At 40.5% G+C, this 16,355-nt stretch overlaps 1 protein-coding gene across 1 annotated transcript in view; it reads left to right on the top strand.

Annotated features, from left to right (window-relative positions):
• Positions 1-16,355, top strand: part of igsf9bb (immunoglobulin superfamily, member 9Bb) — a 56,268-nt gene that overhangs the window by 21,622 nt on the left and 18,291 nt on the right. Inside the window, exons 4-12 of the mRNA XM_008332483.3 lie at positions 3,654-3,805; positions 5,368-5,485; positions 7,577-7,718; positions 10,522-10,667; positions 13,212-13,354; positions 13,510-13,650; positions 13,781-13,897; positions 14,221-14,371; positions 15,616-15,727. Coding sequence (XP_008330705.1) covers positions 3,654-3,805; positions 5,368-5,485; positions 7,577-7,718; positions 10,522-10,667; positions 13,212-13,354; positions 13,510-13,650; positions 13,781-13,897; positions 14,221-14,371; positions 15,616-15,727 — 1,222 coding nt within the window. The remainder of the gene's footprint in view (positions 1-3,653; positions 3,806-5,367; positions 5,486-7,576; positions 7,719-10,521; positions 10,668-13,211; positions 13,355-13,509; positions 13,651-13,780; positions 13,898-14,220; positions 14,372-15,615; positions 15,728-16,355) is intronic.

Genomic DNA, 16,355 nt, shown 5'->3' with positions numbered 1-16,355 from the left:
ATAGGGCCAATCTAATTTCTCAAGTTACCCCATCCTTTGTCCCTAACGCCTTGGCCTTTAGTTACAGTGGGTTGCAGGATAATGTGAAAAACATCTTTAATGACTTAAAATGCTGGTGGAAGTTTAAGCCTTTAACAGATCACAGATCAATTCTACATTGTATATTATTATTTTCATACAGCAATTCATTGGTCTAGAAATGTTGAACATCTTGCTGTTGTCCTACTGTAAATCATAGTAATATATTATTATAATAATAAATTGGATGTTCATACAGATAAATAAGTCAAATCATTAGTATAGCTGGGTTAAATACAAATGCAACGATCTCTGGTTTAGGAAATCTGGTTTGGTCATTTCATGTTATGCTTCTAATCTATATCATAAAGATATGAGTTAAAGTTGGTCACAAAGGTGACCCAGTCTCTGTAACCCACACAATGTCTGTATCACAGTCTAACGTAGTTTGAGCATTTATCAACTTTGTTAATTAGGCAGTATGAAATAACACAGGTTACTGTGGCAACAGCCACACCTCCAAACCCCACGTCCTCCCAGTGGTCACGGCACATTAGCTCAGTTTCACTGGCGTTGCTCCGGTTCTGTTTGACTCTGCTGCTCCTCTGCCTCCTGACTCCCAGAGGACCAGAGGATGGTTCGGATTTTAATGTCTGTCGCTCCTCCACCATCCTTTATTGTCTCTTTGCCACGGTGGAAATGACCCGCAGCATTTTAATAGGTTGTAAATCATAGAGCGGCATTTTATAAGAAACAGCTGACTGCATAGTTGATGTTAACTGTTCTCAGTGGTTATTCAGCTGCATGTGGGGTGAAGGGAATTTAAAATATGACAGAAAACATTTAGTTCAGTCATCACTGCTGCATTAGTTGGACAGATCGTCAGCTCACGACTTGACGACCTGTCGTTTTCTGTCGACAGGTCGTTGACAGGCAGGTCGTCGAAGGCAGTAAACTCTGATTTTATCATTTTCATTCATGCTTTGATTTTATTTTTTATTATTTTTTATTATTTTATTATTTATTATTATTTATTATTATTTTATTTTTAGCTTATGTGCTAACAGCTGCTGCAGCTGCTGAGGCGACAGCTGATTCACTCTCAGCCACTACAGCTCATGTGAATGTTGTTGAACACAGTTTTCAACAACCAAGCACATATTGCAATGACTTGTCCTCCAACAAAGTAACAAACAACCTGATGCACGGAGAACCGTTGTCTTAGCTGTGGTTAGCTGTTTGTATTAGCCTATATGCTAATAACTGGGCTATGGTGCATGAAGAACACAATTCATTTTCCATCCAAGAAAATTAACACATTATTGACCAAAAGTTATTGACAATGGACTCATTTTTAGCAGCAAAAGAGAAAAAAAAAATACATGGGTTTTCCTTCAGTTAGAAAAAAAATGTTATATCAAGAAAAAAAGCCTAAAGGTCCACATTATCTTTATTATAATGTAGGTGCATGGGAGATATAAGTATGCCATAGCGTTAAATTAGGTCAGGTTAAGCCACACACCAAGTTTCAACCCAGTGAGAAACAGACAGTCTATTTTAAACTAAATCTGTAAATGAATGTTCAGATAGAACTTTTCTGTAAATAGGAAGTCCTATTTTCCTTGGTTCCTGATGTTTTGTCATAGGAACTGTAACTGGTGAAACACCTTCAATGTGTTAAATTTGTAATTCTTTGTTGCTAATCAGTCCAGAAAATGTCCAGTAAGTAAAGTTAAGATTAAGGAGGCTCTGCTTCAGGGTAGTCAGTTTATTCCTTTGCTCCTAGTCTTACCCCAGACTCCCCCACTATGCAGTCCCCCATGCAGTGTGAGCTGATGTCAAAGATGCAAGGTCTTCAACCACTACCCCAAAAATAGCTTCAAGGCTTCCTGCTCACCGTCTCTGTATTCTGCTGCAGAACTCTGCAGTGACGGTGTGTTGCACAACAGCCCCACTTTTTCTTTTTCTCTCATACACCCAAAAAAGTAAAGTATGCGTAACCACCGGCCTCCACTTTCCACACGCAATTAAGTTAAAGCAACTACCCATTAATTTTTCAAGGCATGATATGGTACAACACTGAATATTATTATGTGAACATATCAATTTAAACATGCAGGAAATAGCTTGAATGCTGTACTACGAGTCCACATACAGTAGAATATCAAACTCACAGCATTGCAACAGTAGAGTTGTCACAGGATTTTAATGTTCGCTTTGAAATCTTGTCAGATGTACTTAGCTGTGTTGGAAAGAATGGAGGACGGAATGGCAATAATAGAGGTATATTTTGAGGACATACATGTTTTTCTTGATGTTCTTTCAAACCATCATGACATTAACATGTCCCTCAGAACCCTGAAAGTTTCTGTGTTTTCTGCAATGTTGTTGTGTTTTGACCTTCAGCTTTCAACAACAGAGCAAACACATCATCATTACTCGGAATGTCATAAAAATATTTTTTTAAAAGCTATCATTATCATGTGAAACACCAACTGTTGTACACAGCTTTGTTCTATTTCAAGCCCAGGGCTGGATCCACAGACATCCAGGTAATGTGTCATTTTGACACATTGCCTAAATACATCGATTTGATGATTGCGAGTGTAATGAGGGCACTTTTTAATTTTATTGTGCAGTTTAGTTTTGCCTTCTTATCCACTGAATTATTCCTAATGTCGCTTCATGCAACAGATTTCTTTTCAGTAGTAGATATATTAGTTAAATGGCTTTTACTAATCTGGAGTTAATTGATTCATAGTAAATATAATAAACAAATACATGTACTAAAATATACAGACATAAAAATACTACACATAAAGGACTAAGGCAGAAACTACTGCTGAATGTGCATGCAGGCGCTAAAGCACAACAACAAAGTGTTAGCGGCTCACGACAACTTAATAACATAATGAACGTGCCTTAAAACAGAGTACTGTAAATTTGCAACACTATTTCTGAAGATGAGTCTGAAGGGAGTTTGTCGAGTGTCACAAAATCTGACATTAAACTTGTGCTAAATCCTATATAATTTTATTCTTTGCTGGAACATCAAGTGAAAAAGGAGCAGAGAAAGTGTATGTATTTGTAACACATCTGTGGTCACACAGTTCTTCCTCTTTGTTTTATCTCTCTGTACCTGCCCACTTGTGGGGCACCATGGTTCTTCCTCCACGTCGAACAACTGACTATTGTAAAAATGATTTAAACCGTTAGAGCTGCAATCAGAAATATTGATCTTGGGGATCCCAGCTGTCTGTCTTTAGCTCCTCTCATCAGCTGAGCATTGACAGATACATTTGTTTCTTAAGCACTGTTACGGGACAGTCTCTCAGTCTCTGAGGTTCTTTGCCACTCTGGACAAACCTGCCTGTTGCCTAATTTTGACCTGAAAATATCTTTCCCAATTCCTTAATCTATTATTTCTTTATTTAATAAAAGGAGCCAGAATGTCAGGTTAGCAGATGACTTCAATGTACTTTGGCCTATTTTGGAGAAAAAGCATGTTTTAATCTCACCTTTTAAACCAAATCAGCCCTTTTTTTATATTGACTTTCCTTGTTCAATACTAAATCTGCTACAGTCTTGTTCAATTTCTTTCTCTCTAACGGCCACTGTCTACTCTGATCCTTCAGCTCCTCCGTCCTTCAAGGAAACGCCACCTCTGTATGTGGAGGCCAAGGAGACGGGGAGCATCACACTGACCTGTACAGCTTTTGGCAACCCCAAACCCTCTGTCAGCTGGCTGCGGGAAGGCACTGTCATGGTCAGCAGTGCCAAGTATAAGGTAGGCTGACTGTAAGTGGTAATGACCGTAATTAAAACTCTTAATTATACCTTCTCGTTATAATATATGGTGGTCCTGTAAAGCGCCGTGTTGCTGCTTTAACTCATCTGAGCCTTACACTGGTGTTTACTGCAGCTTTTAAATAAAACCTCCTTTCCTTATGCTGGTGTGTGAGGCAAATAGCTGAGGCACCACATATACAGAGGAATGATGAACAAGGGAAAACAACAACAGAGAACTAGAAAACAACTTCTAATGAGGCGAACACAAGAGGTAAAAAACCAAACAAACAACAAAATCAGACGTCTCAGCGAATAGAAGCAGTTTTGTCAACACAGCAGTCAATGGGGAAGCCCTGCAGCAGGAGAGGCTGAGTGCAGCCAGCAGTGCACTGTAATGATGGGAGCAACAACTGTGACTGAAGTACAGCTGTGGTGAAAGAACTATTTCTACATTGTTTTCTTCTTTTGTACAGTATATAATAATTAGCCTCGCTGCAAAGGAAAGGCTTGGTTCTGTCAAGCTGTATGTACTCAGTGGCAGTGCTAAAAAATAAGTATAAATATGCACATGTAGTTGTAGTAACACTTGAATCTGTGTTACAGTACAACTACCATGACACGGCCTAATACATGAAGATTTTTACAGGGTTTTGGCAAAGTGTTAGTTCTTACAGGTTTAAGCCTTTGGCTGTATTATGGTTTATTTTAAACACCTACAACTTGCACTAATGGCATTAATTGTTAAGTGTTTTACCCCACCGCCTCCTCTCATTACTACAAACAAGAACCAAAAGTAACTACTTTTTTTATTTTCTTCAAAATGTCACAGGACGGTTTTATTCCAACTTGAAGTTAAATTGTAGCTAAAACAGTCCCAAAACAGCCTTAAGTCAAAATTATAAATTTGATGGGAATGTTAACTAAGTGATCTCAATGGTGCCGAGAAAAACTCAGTCTGAAGAAGCTTTAAAAAAAGATAACAAATAAAGCGTTTTTTAAAGGCTAAGAAATAAAAATAACTTGTACAAAAACATGTACTACAATTTTTTTAAATATTTAAAAGTAATGATAGCAGTAAAATTTAGTGTTTGTCACTTATAACATTACATGTATACACACCCCATATTCAGCAGGTGTCTCAGACATCTGGCTCAGGGCCCATTCCCAGGACTATGAACCCCCACATCTGGCCCATGACCAGATGTTAATAACAATTTAATCTTGCCTTTGGACTTTTTAAAATGTATTTAATTATTTTTTAATTTTCAAGTCTTTCAATTTATCTTTCTCATATAGGAATGAGAAAATAAACATTTGGACCAGCTTTTTGCACTGTGGTATTATGCAACATTATGCAAAATATATTAATAAAACATCTGGGTTTTTTTTTTATTTGTTTGTTTTAAATCATCGAACACTAACGTTTCTCTCGACTGACGTGGTAGTGGCTTTCAGCCTATTTGAGTTTGAGACCCCAGATATGCAATATATACAGTCATGTTTTTTTTTCACCAATTCATTTTAATGTCAGTGTCTTTAAACAATGCCATTTTTGTTCAGGTGTCTGATGGGAGTTTGACGGTGCTATCCATTACACGGGAGGATCGAGGGGCTTACTCATGTAGAGCCTTCAGTCCTCAGGGAGAGGCCATTCACACCACACGGCTGCTAGTACAAGGTGGGTCCCTTATTTTAAACTCCAGGTCTGACTAACCTCAGTTCACATAGATGGCTGGAGCTGTCTGTTCTTGTCCATGGAGCAGCTGGTAACATTGGCAAAAACTGGCTACCCCAGAAAACGAAAATAAAATAAATATTATGGACTACGACATATTGTGTCCCAATAGTGATTTAGCATTGAAGAACTAAAACAATTGTCCTAATATCTGAAGAGCACAGTCAATGTCAGTGGGTGAACCTCAAGACAAAGAGCTTCTAAAACCCTGGAACAGTTCCCTTAATTCACTCGTGTGATTATTCTACCATAACTTTGAAGGAAACAATGAAGGTTTAGCGTTATTCAAAAGACAATGTATCTCCCCGTTAGTGTGAAACAGCCGCAGTAAAAAAAGATCCCCCCAGTGAGCCATCACATCAGTGTGTGTTCTACTATATAAGAGATGTGTGATGCAGCAGGGTAATCATTTGGGGACCATTAAAACTGCGTTTAGCAGGGACATTTAAAACTATCTGGAGCTCAACAATCATAGTGCTGCAAACACAGTGCATTAGTTAAAATGCCTGATGAAATGTTTGTTTCTGTAAACAACACGACTGCTCTGTATCGAGATTGTTGTTGTCTGGAATGTGACAGAACATGCACTGACAAAGTAGCCAGTTTTGGTGCTTGGTTGAAATATTCGCTCTAAGCTGTCGAGCCTGTTTGCAAAAGCAGTCCCCAAGCCCACAATGTTATGAATGTGTAAATACTTTTTTTTTAAATTATTTTTAAACTTGCTCTCATTAGCTTTATGCTACATGGAAATGTTTCACTTAAACAAATGGTTGCATAAATCACGAAGCAGACTTTGACCATGCTGACTGAGATCACATTTCTCATTCATTGGCACTGCACTAAAGCAGTGCCGAGCCAGAGTGCCTGTTTGACCCGTCCTGTATAATTTACGGCTGAGGCAAATTAATAAAGGCCCTCCGCTGAGCAGCAGATCAGCTCAGAGACCAGTGTGCCAACAAAGCTCCAGCACTCAGCTTGTCCCAAATAGGAGAGGTTGGCACACAGACATACACAGTCAGACGCAAACACACACACATCAATGACACAGTCATCCAACACGGGCCTAGACATGGCTGTCCTGTTAAAGTGCTGGCAGATGGAAATACTCAGTTTAGGGATCAGACTGTGGGCCATATATCAGGATTAAACCAGGGAAAACATATGCAACAAACAGGTTGTGTTTGCTTTAGCAGCTTACGTCGTCCATGCCCGTGTCTAAGTGTAGACGTTTGTGTGTTTCTGACTGTTTTACATCAGTTTGTCTCCATAAGTACCAGCCTCTTCTAACTCACAGCTGGGTGTCAGTGGAAAGTGTCTGTGTTCTGATCTGACAGTCTGAACAGTTTGGTTCCATCTCTGTATTTGAATGCTGATATCAGTTCAAAGTAAGATGAAAAATGTATCAAGTTTATTTTTGTGTGTGTAGAATGACGGTGTTGCTCGTATAAAGCCGTAGTTTTAGACACCCGTGCCCAGTCTCCTCTGTGTCATTTGTGTCATCCATTTTCAATATGTGCTTTTTAAAGTGTTATTTTTATACACTTTGAACCATATACATTAAGTGCTGCTCTCAAATAAATCCAGGCAAATACTATATGTGTGGTAAGTGTCTTAAAGCAGATTAAGATAAAAAAAAAAAAGCTGTTTTCAACTTCCAGACCAAACAGCAGTGTTACTGCTACTGTCGTGGTCAGCGATATGGAACGACTACAAATCAGGGATCCTGGTGTAAATGTTTCCTTGTAAGCCAGAGGGATTATCCATCTGGCACGGCAAGGATCAAATTCAATTAAATCACCTAATCCTTTATTGAGTGCAAAGTATGTATGAAGTATGAGTTTGATGACCACAAAGATTCTGGGTTTGCTGCTGTCAATGCTCCCCAATGATGGATCAATAAAATCTAATCTAATCTAAGTGACTGTTATTAGAGAGTCACAGTTCCACACAGCAGTGGGTGCTCTGCACTATAATATACAGACCATGGTTCTGTACACTTACCACTTATATTAAATTGTTGCGTATTTCCCACAGGCCCGCCATTCATCGTGGCACCGCCAGTGAACATCACAGTGAACATCTCGCAAGACGCCTTCTTCACTTGCCAGGCGGAGGCCTACCCCCGCAACCTGACCTACACCTGGTTCTGGGAGGAGGACAATGTCTTCTTCAAGAAGTAAAGTTATGATCGGGTTCATTATCGCCTGCCATCTGATCACATCTAGAATTTGCTATCTATATTTGTACTGAACATTCTATCAAAACATCCAGGACACAGTTAAGATATTCCACAGACCATATGGCCTACTGTAAATACCCCCTACCTTTCACCCTTTATATATGTACCATTCATCCTTTGTTGATGTGGAGCTAATCTATATTTTTCGAGGCAAAAAAACCCCATCATGGTCATGTCTCTTGTCTATTGAGACAGACAAAGATTCAGGGTCATCCGGTCACTCGGAGGCAGAGTCCACAGTTCGGCCTTGGTTTGAACTCATGACCCTCTTGTTACAGTCCTCAGTGCACAAAAAAGCTCCCTGCGAGCAGACGAAGCATATCAGACATGATGTACAGTGCTGGTGATGTGCAGAAATCATAGTCACTAGGCACATCTCACTGACATCCCCCCGTGTTGCCAACAGTCATGTCGTTTCACTGCTGATGCTCTGAAGCCGTTGGGACAGATGAAATCCACTTGTCGATTTTTTATTCTTTAGCAAGAGTTTTGCCTAAAGCTCTGAGTTCATGTTGCATTAGGTTACATCCACACCAGCCATAGTTTCACAATGGACAAACCAAGATGTTAGGATTTCTACCCTTTATATCTGTTTTAGTTTAGCCTCTAATGTCCGATTTCTACCCTTTATATCTGTTTTAGTCTTTAATGTCTGTCGGGATTTATTAACATCTGACATCATCTAAAATTAGTAACACAACAGCTTTTGTCGTCAACAAAGCTCCTGATGTGAAGACATCAAAAATCTGATCAAACCAGTTATTTGTAGTTACTGGCAATCTAGCCTCATTCAAACACTAGTAAAAACACTCTTATATTTGTATTTGTTCTACTGAAACTCTGATCATGCACGTTGTCCCTTGAAGCCACAGTGGGCAGGTTGATGGACAATAAACGTTGTTCTTTATGGCTCCCGTCGGTGCCCATATTCTATGCTGAGATCCACCAGATGTATTATCTTTAAACCGTGTAATTAATTCTTGCTGCTTATCTGCAGTGTATTAGTCATACTGTGTTAGTTATTTAACTGAAGACAAGCATTTTAAAGGTAATTAGTGTTAAAATGTAGGCTCTCAATTACAAAAAAAGAACATGGCTGAAAGCCTTCATTATGGCTAATGATAAAATCAGATGCGCCTCAAGAAACCTCAGCTTAAAAAGTTATTTAAATTATTATTCTTTATTCTTTAATTCTCTTTGTGTGAATGTTAGTCATAAAATTTGTTTGTGCCAGTCTGTCAGGAAATATCATACCCATACACTTAAACCATTGTCTTTAGTGCAACTGCACTACACAGTACACTAGTCACTTTCCTCTGACCTGAAGCAAAGACCTTCACTCTCTGTTAGCTGCAACATCTGAGAATCCTTTTTATTCCAGATGCATTTCCTCCACTCTTCTTAGGCATTACACAGATTGAACCTGCATTTCAATTGGGAACAATGATGATCTTTGTCTTAAAAAAAACATATTTTTCGTTGTTCATATTCTGATATGGAGTGGGCAGTGGAATGCAAAATATCAGTTGCCTTGACTACTACAAGTGGCCTTCACCAATCAGCAAATCTGAATTTCAGAGCCTGCCTGACAATCATTCCCAATTCTCTCATTGCAAATCAAAACATACAGATGTTGTCAAGAGATCAGCATCAGTTTGTGATGTGCACTAAAGTTGCATTTCACTTACCAAACACAGATAAATCAAGTTGTTATTTGAAAGGAAAACAGAACAGTAGCATTAGCTAAGTACCATACTAGTAGATTGTGTTGTAGTCTGTAGTCTGTGGATTAACCGTGTTGTACATGTTGCAGTGAGTTGCCTGAAACCTTTTATACTGCAAGAAGCTTCTGTTGTACTTATTGGATCAAGTTTTTTTCTCACCCAAACGCAGTTTTAAAAGTGAGATCTGCACAAATTTTGTCATCATTTTTTATTACATATTTCATCACCCACAGAGAGAGTAAACAAGACGGCCATTAAAAATAACGCCACACACATTTCTTCTGCTGCTACATGTTTCCAAACCGTACCATTTCCGTCTTGATAGTTTTACTCAGCCCAGACACTGTGGCCCAGCAGATGGCATCTGTCACTCCATAAAAGGCATTTTATTTGTGATCAGTGCATGCCGATGACACAGTGTGTATAATTTTACTGTGCTCTCTGCAGTAAAAGACATGGTTCATAAATGTGGACTCTGTGTTCACTTACGTTTTATCTGTGTCCTCCCCATGTTGATTTAAAGACTAAATCTGCTTGGCCTGTTTTTTTGTTTTTTTTTTAGCTTGTCCACACTCTTACATCTGTGAGACATAGATATTGAGAGTTTATAAGATATGCCTACTTGAAGACTTGTTCTTAGCTTCATATAAAAACACCTCAGTTATTTTTTGTTTAAGTTTAAAGAAAAATGTAACTTCTTTTGAGATAAACTACTTTTAAATTCAATATCGGTCTTTATAGAGTAGTGATTCCTAACTATTCGTAGTATGGCGCCAAGATCACCGGGTGGGTTAAAAAAAAAGCTCAGATAAATGTAACACAGTTCAACACGCTACAAATATGTCAACAAAACTTGTCAAAGCTGTAAGAGACACCTGAGAGACATGTCTTCACACGTTACAACTTAACTAGTTTCAACCTACAGACCAGATACAGTTTATAGATGAAACAGTGTTTTCCCATGTTGTGATTACAACAAATCAGGTTTTAAATTTAACTTGCGTTCATCTTCACAGTGACCTCAAGCGCAGAGTCAGTATTCTCATCGACGGTTCCCTTATCATTGCCCAAGTTAAGCCGGAGGATGCTGGGAAATACACCTGTGCACCTAGCAACAGCCTGGGCCAACCACCGACTGCCTCTGCCTACCTGATAGTGCAATGTGAGTGTCCTGCTTTTTGTTATTTTGTTCTGTTAACTGGGAATAGTTTTCAATTTTTTTGTTCCTTGTGAATAATTTTCTGTTTTCTGTGTCCACACCAAGGATGTCTGCACTCGACTGTGTTGTAGTGTTTGGTTGTGGTAGTGGTTGTAGTTCTATTCACTAATGTCATCATTGAGTCAGATATGGCCATATTTTCCCAAAAAACATTTATTAGTATGAAGTTACATCTGAAACAAGCTTTCTTTAAGGGCGTCTTATGTTAGGTCTGACATTACTGTTGATCGTAAGCAGTTGAAGCTGGAGACGTTAAATCTTCCTTCTGCCTCGTGCGATTGCTCGGGACCTCCTCTCTGATACCCATCCCTCTTTGTTTAAATTTTTCATACGTATGCTTTCAGCATCAGTCACAGCTGTGGACAGATGAGGCTTAGTGAATCTGTCACACTCATGACATGCAGGAGCTGGACCGGTTCTGATTCCAGCCTCATCAACTGGTGACCGGCCAGCGGCAGTAGTCAAGGCAACAGACATTTTGCATTCCCTCGCTCTCCTGCCTCCTTCGACAGCTGTACATTAGGCTGTGTGTGCGGGTGTGTTTGTGTGTGCGTGACGTGCAAAGGAAGGCAACACCAGTGGTGAGGGGGAGGGAGAAGTGAGTGGAGGGATTACATCATTGCTGTTGGAGTGGGGACTTTTCTGTCAGGCTGCAGAGGGCTCTCTCACTCTGCTCTATTCTTCTGTCTTATTCCTCCCGCACCCCCTTTGTTCCTCCTTCCCCTCGTCAACCTTCCCTAACCATCCTCAAAATCGGCTCTGCTTCTATTGTTTCACACCCGTTTTCTACAATCTGCATCCCCCCTACTCCATACTTTTATTTCACTCTGTCCTCCCTCTGTCTCCCCCCCCCCGCCCCTCAAAGTGCTTGCCAGTTAATAAGTTCCCTGAAGCATTTTGCAGGGGAAACCAGAGTGTTGTGAGCGATAGCATTGTCTGAGGGCTATTTTTAGAAACTTGGCTGATACTTTGGTCTGTAATGCTAGTGCGGTGCTCCTCTGGGCTCTTTGTGGCAGAGCGCCGGCAGCCTGGTGGTTAGGACAGCAGTTGTAGTTTTAAGGTGTTCTGGCAACACTGAGGTCAATCGATATTTCTGTCTCTGACACTCATTCTCACCATGTCACACAGTCACTCTCCCTCTCTCACTCTTCCCCTCTCTCATTCTCTCTCTCGCAGTCTTTCTCTTATCACTCCATTTTAATGTCAAATGAACGGCGCTGGCGTGTGTCACTAACTTCACAGTCACACTAGCTCATCCTCTCTCTCTCTTCCAGCAGCAGCAGCAGCAGCAGCAGCAGCAGCCTCTCTCTGCCTTACGTCATCTAGTCACATCTTCTCTTCTCCCTCTCTCCCTCTCTCTCTCCCTCTCTCTCTCTCTCCCCATCCCACTCTGTCACCTGTCTTTTTCTCACACTCGTGCTCAGCCTTGCCCGTCCTCCCGTTCCACTGATAGAGCTCTCTTCATTTTCATCCCCCTTTCTCCTCCTTATCACTCTCAGCTCTCCTCCATGACCTTGTTTAAGCTCCATACTGAGAAATTTAAACTTGTGATGTTTAGGTTTTTTTTTTTTCGTGGCACAGCTTAACTGAATCTATCAGAAGCATAGAGTGACGTTCATGTTCCTGTGTTTGCAGCTTCACTGTACTGCATTTGTTTTAATGTAGGACACAATGTGGGGAGGGGCGGGGGTGACAGGATGTCACTTGTGGTTTTTCACACTGTCAATGAAAATGACATAAGGAAGTTCAACTTAATGGTTTTGAGATACATACATATAATTAGGACAAATCCTCAATTTTGGACCAGATTTTGTGAAAAATGTTGTGCAATTGGAAACTTAACTCCATGCTACAGAGTCTAATATTGAAGGTCCGTTTGGTCATGCCCTGATATCAAGTGAGGTCAGTCGTCCTGCAGTTTAGGAAGGAAAGTGACATTGTACACAACCAAATGTGACCTCTGCATTTAACCCATCACCAAAGTGATGAGTGTGGATTCAAACCTGCAACCTTCCGGACCCAAGTCTGCTTCCTTAACTAAGCCACCACTGCCCCTTTACCTACTGACTGCTATAGTATTTTATGGAGTTTGTTATTATCTTGTGAAGAATTGTGATACAGTATACAGTAGATGGGACTGTACTGTCACCGCACACAGTCATTAAATCTGGCCGTATTGTCACTTGATCTTTTGAAAATCCTCAGTATGCTGTCAGTTACACACTGCTGATCACTTAGTTTCAGTGGAAAAGCACACCTGATGTGGTGGTGTGTACTCTGCTTCTGCAAACACGCACACAAATGCTGCTGTGAGACCAGCTGTGCTGCACAAAGATTCATTCATCATTTTATGATGAGCCCTCTCTCCATAAACTATGTGCATTCCCAGACTTTAGTAAACCGTTATTCTAACCTGAGAGCCCCAGACTCCCCCCTGCTGCAGAGACAGGGTTTACCACTAACTTTTCTCTCCGGGCTCCTAACCAGATCCTGCCCGTGTGGTGAACATGCCATCTGTCATCTACGTGGCCATTGGTTTGCCTGGCTTCATCCGCTGTCCTGTCGATGCCAACCCCTCTGTAACTCTGGTTAAATGGAAGAAGGATGGCCTCCCTCTACGGATAGAAAAGGTCAGCCGCGCTCTGACAGAGTGCTCTTTTTTTTTGTATTGAGATGAAAAATAGCACTGCTCTAAAAATGTATTAACGTGTATCTTATGTCATTAACACAGCTTTTGTCTTTGATGGCCTGTATTAACATTTCTTAAACAATTCCTCCTCCAAAGTACCCTGGTTGGAGCCAAATGGATGACGGAAGCATCCGTGTGGCAGAGGTGACAGAGGACTCTCTCGGCACCTATTCCTGCATGCCTTACAATGCCTTGGGTTCCATGGGATGGTCCCCTCCTGCTCCCCTGGTGCTAAAGGTTTGTATCCCAAATACTTTTTTATGCTGAATAATAATAAAAAAGCTCTTGTTTTAACCAGTTAGAAACAGTTCCCAGGTGCAGCTCGGCATCTTGCGCCGTAACTAATGTTTTCTTTGAAACTGGACAGGACCCTCCCAAATTTTCAGTGGTTCCTGGAGGGGAGTACAGGCAGGAGGTTGGGAGAGAACTTGTTATCCCCTGTGAGGCGGAGGGAGACCCTTTCCCTAACATCACATGGCGGAAGGTATGCTTTAAAAATGCCTCATTTCTTGTGCCAGTCTTCCAGTCTTCTGTACATAAGAGAACGTTACATATTCTAATGAGTGCATTTTTAAAAAACAATATGATGAACCTTTTCTATTTCACTCTCTTGGGGATTTTATTCAAATGTTATTGCCCACCTTTCTGTGTAATTAGATGCGTTGATGGTTGTTGTTGTACAAGTGAGAGCTATTGTAATAGGCTCGTAGTGGACTCTTTCACAGGTGTGAGTTTTACTGCTGCAGCTGCAAATTGAATATTGAAAACCCTCTCACATCGGCTGACTGTGTATTTGATGGCCCGCAGGTGGGGAAGCCCAGCAAAAGCAAGCACAATGTTCTGCCCCGTGGCAGCTTACAGTTCAAATCACTCACCAAGGAGGACCACGGGGAGTGGGAGTGTGTCGCCACCAATGTCGCTACGAGCATCACTGCCAGCACGCACGTTCAAGTCATAGGTATGTTACATGTACTTCACTGCAAACAAACGGCATACATTTGATCCATTTACTAAGGTGGACCCTAACCCTAAATTCAAAAAAGGACACCCATGTGTCCTCACACTCAAATGCTTCACTTTAGCTCAATTGCATTGTTATAATATTTTACTGCTGTACCAATGAAAATGCACTGCTAAATTGCCTTAAATACATTTAAGAGATTATTGCATTATTTCACAGTTTTAGGGACAGATTTGTTTCACTGTCCCTTGTAACTCTTTTCCAAGAAGCAAAGTAGGAGGAATGGGATAAGTATGTGGGACAAAATGTAAAATTGGGTTTAGCCACAGAGCACAAAGTGGCCAAACAAATGACTTCTAGGCCTCTCTTTGTTAAACAAATGCAGGTATTGATCAGTGGCTCGACTTTACCCTTTCAAGCTAGCTGCCTGTTCTCAGTAATTAGGGAAACAATAATTCAGTTGTCTCCAAAAGAAGAAACTTTACACCCTCCTAGAGCAATTACTTAGTTTCAGTTTTTTTCCAAATATTGTTAAGTGCACAATAATGGTGTTAAGCACTTAACTGTGAACTGTGTTGGAATTAAAAACTGGAATTCATCCTGCCAATAAAGCCAAAGGGTTTGAACTTGAGCAACAGCTTAGCTGAGTAAATACTCTGAATGGAAAGAAACAAGCCTGTACATACAGGACTAGGGTATTGTCTGTAAATAGTAATTACATGGACAGAGGTTTGAAAGAAAACAAGACAGAAGAGATATCGTGTTGGAATCAAGGCCAGCAGTGAACAAAAATGCTGACCCGCTTTTCAGGTGAGTTATGGAGACAGTGCAGAGCTGAGAGTGTGAGACTGTTTCCTGTTCCATTACAACAGTGTATCCCACTTCAGTCCACTCCGAACCCTGTGGAGAACTCTCCCATTCACAGAATTGATACTGGTGCACCAGTCTCTGCTCTGTCTGGGGTTTATGTATTTTGTGAATAAGTAACAAATATGGATGGAAGTTGTAAAACTGTATTTTTGCATTGGATAGTACTTGGTGATCAAAATGAAAATCCTCTCAGCAGTTCTTCAACTTTTAACTAAGTCAATTATCAAGCACTTCTAACTGAACAGAAATTGTTTTAAGAAAGTTATAAGATATCAAAAACAGTTCAGAGATGCAGAGAAGTGTGTGTATACGTGTGTGTATCTTCCAACAGTGATCAGCAGTGACCAGTCCACATCTGTTCCTCCCCATAGGCACAAGCCCCCACGCCCCCACTGGCATCCGTGTGGCGGCTTCCTCCATCTGGGCCAACGTGTCCTGGGTGGTGGGCTACGATGGAGGATTCCAACAGACATTCTCAGTCTGGTATGGCCATGTGTGAGTCATCTCAGCATGCTTTGCTTTCTGCTTTTTTCTTCTTCCAAATCTACCTCTGTTGTTTCGTAAAGACCTCTTTTTCAGGGTTGTGTTCAGAACAGTTGTGGATAAGAGTGACGTTTCACCACTGATGGCTAAAGAAAAGAACCCAACAGAACTGAACATGACCCCAGAGCATTTTGTCCTGCTGCTGCTGCTGCTGCTGCTGCTGCTGCTGCTGCTGCTTTGCTGTTGCTTGGCTGAGTCTGTAATATTTTAAAATCTTTGATTTTACTATGAAATCTTCCTGTTAATGTGACCCTAGTTTGGTGAAAAGCAGATATTCAAAAATTCTAACAAGCTCTGAAATGAAACGTTAATATAATGAACCACAAATAAAGTACATTAGCCATAGGTGCCGTTTCATAGTTGCCAAATGCATGCATTTCTATACTGATATTTTTGTGTAAGAAATTTTGCAGCCATACTTTTTAGTGTTTCAAGTGCCATAATATTCTATCAATCTCCACATTCTCAACATATCAATTGTATGAGGAAACATGTGAACACTTTTATTCCTCAAACAAATGATAAATGAGGGAGCCTTTCAGTTTCTGTGTTTGTCAATTTGCAGAAT

The sequence above is a fragment of the Cynoglossus semilaevis genome, chromosome 19, assembly GCF_000523025.1.
Source record: "Cynoglossus semilaevis isolate Cse_v1.0 chromosome 19, Cse_v1.0, whole genome shotgun sequence".
Lineage (NCBI taxonomy): Eukaryota > Metazoa > Chordata > Actinopteri > Pleuronectiformes > Cynoglossidae > Cynoglossus > Cynoglossus semilaevis.
The sequence above is the reverse complement of the archived record's forward strand: the minus strand, read 5'-3'. Positions and strand labels throughout refer to the sequence as shown.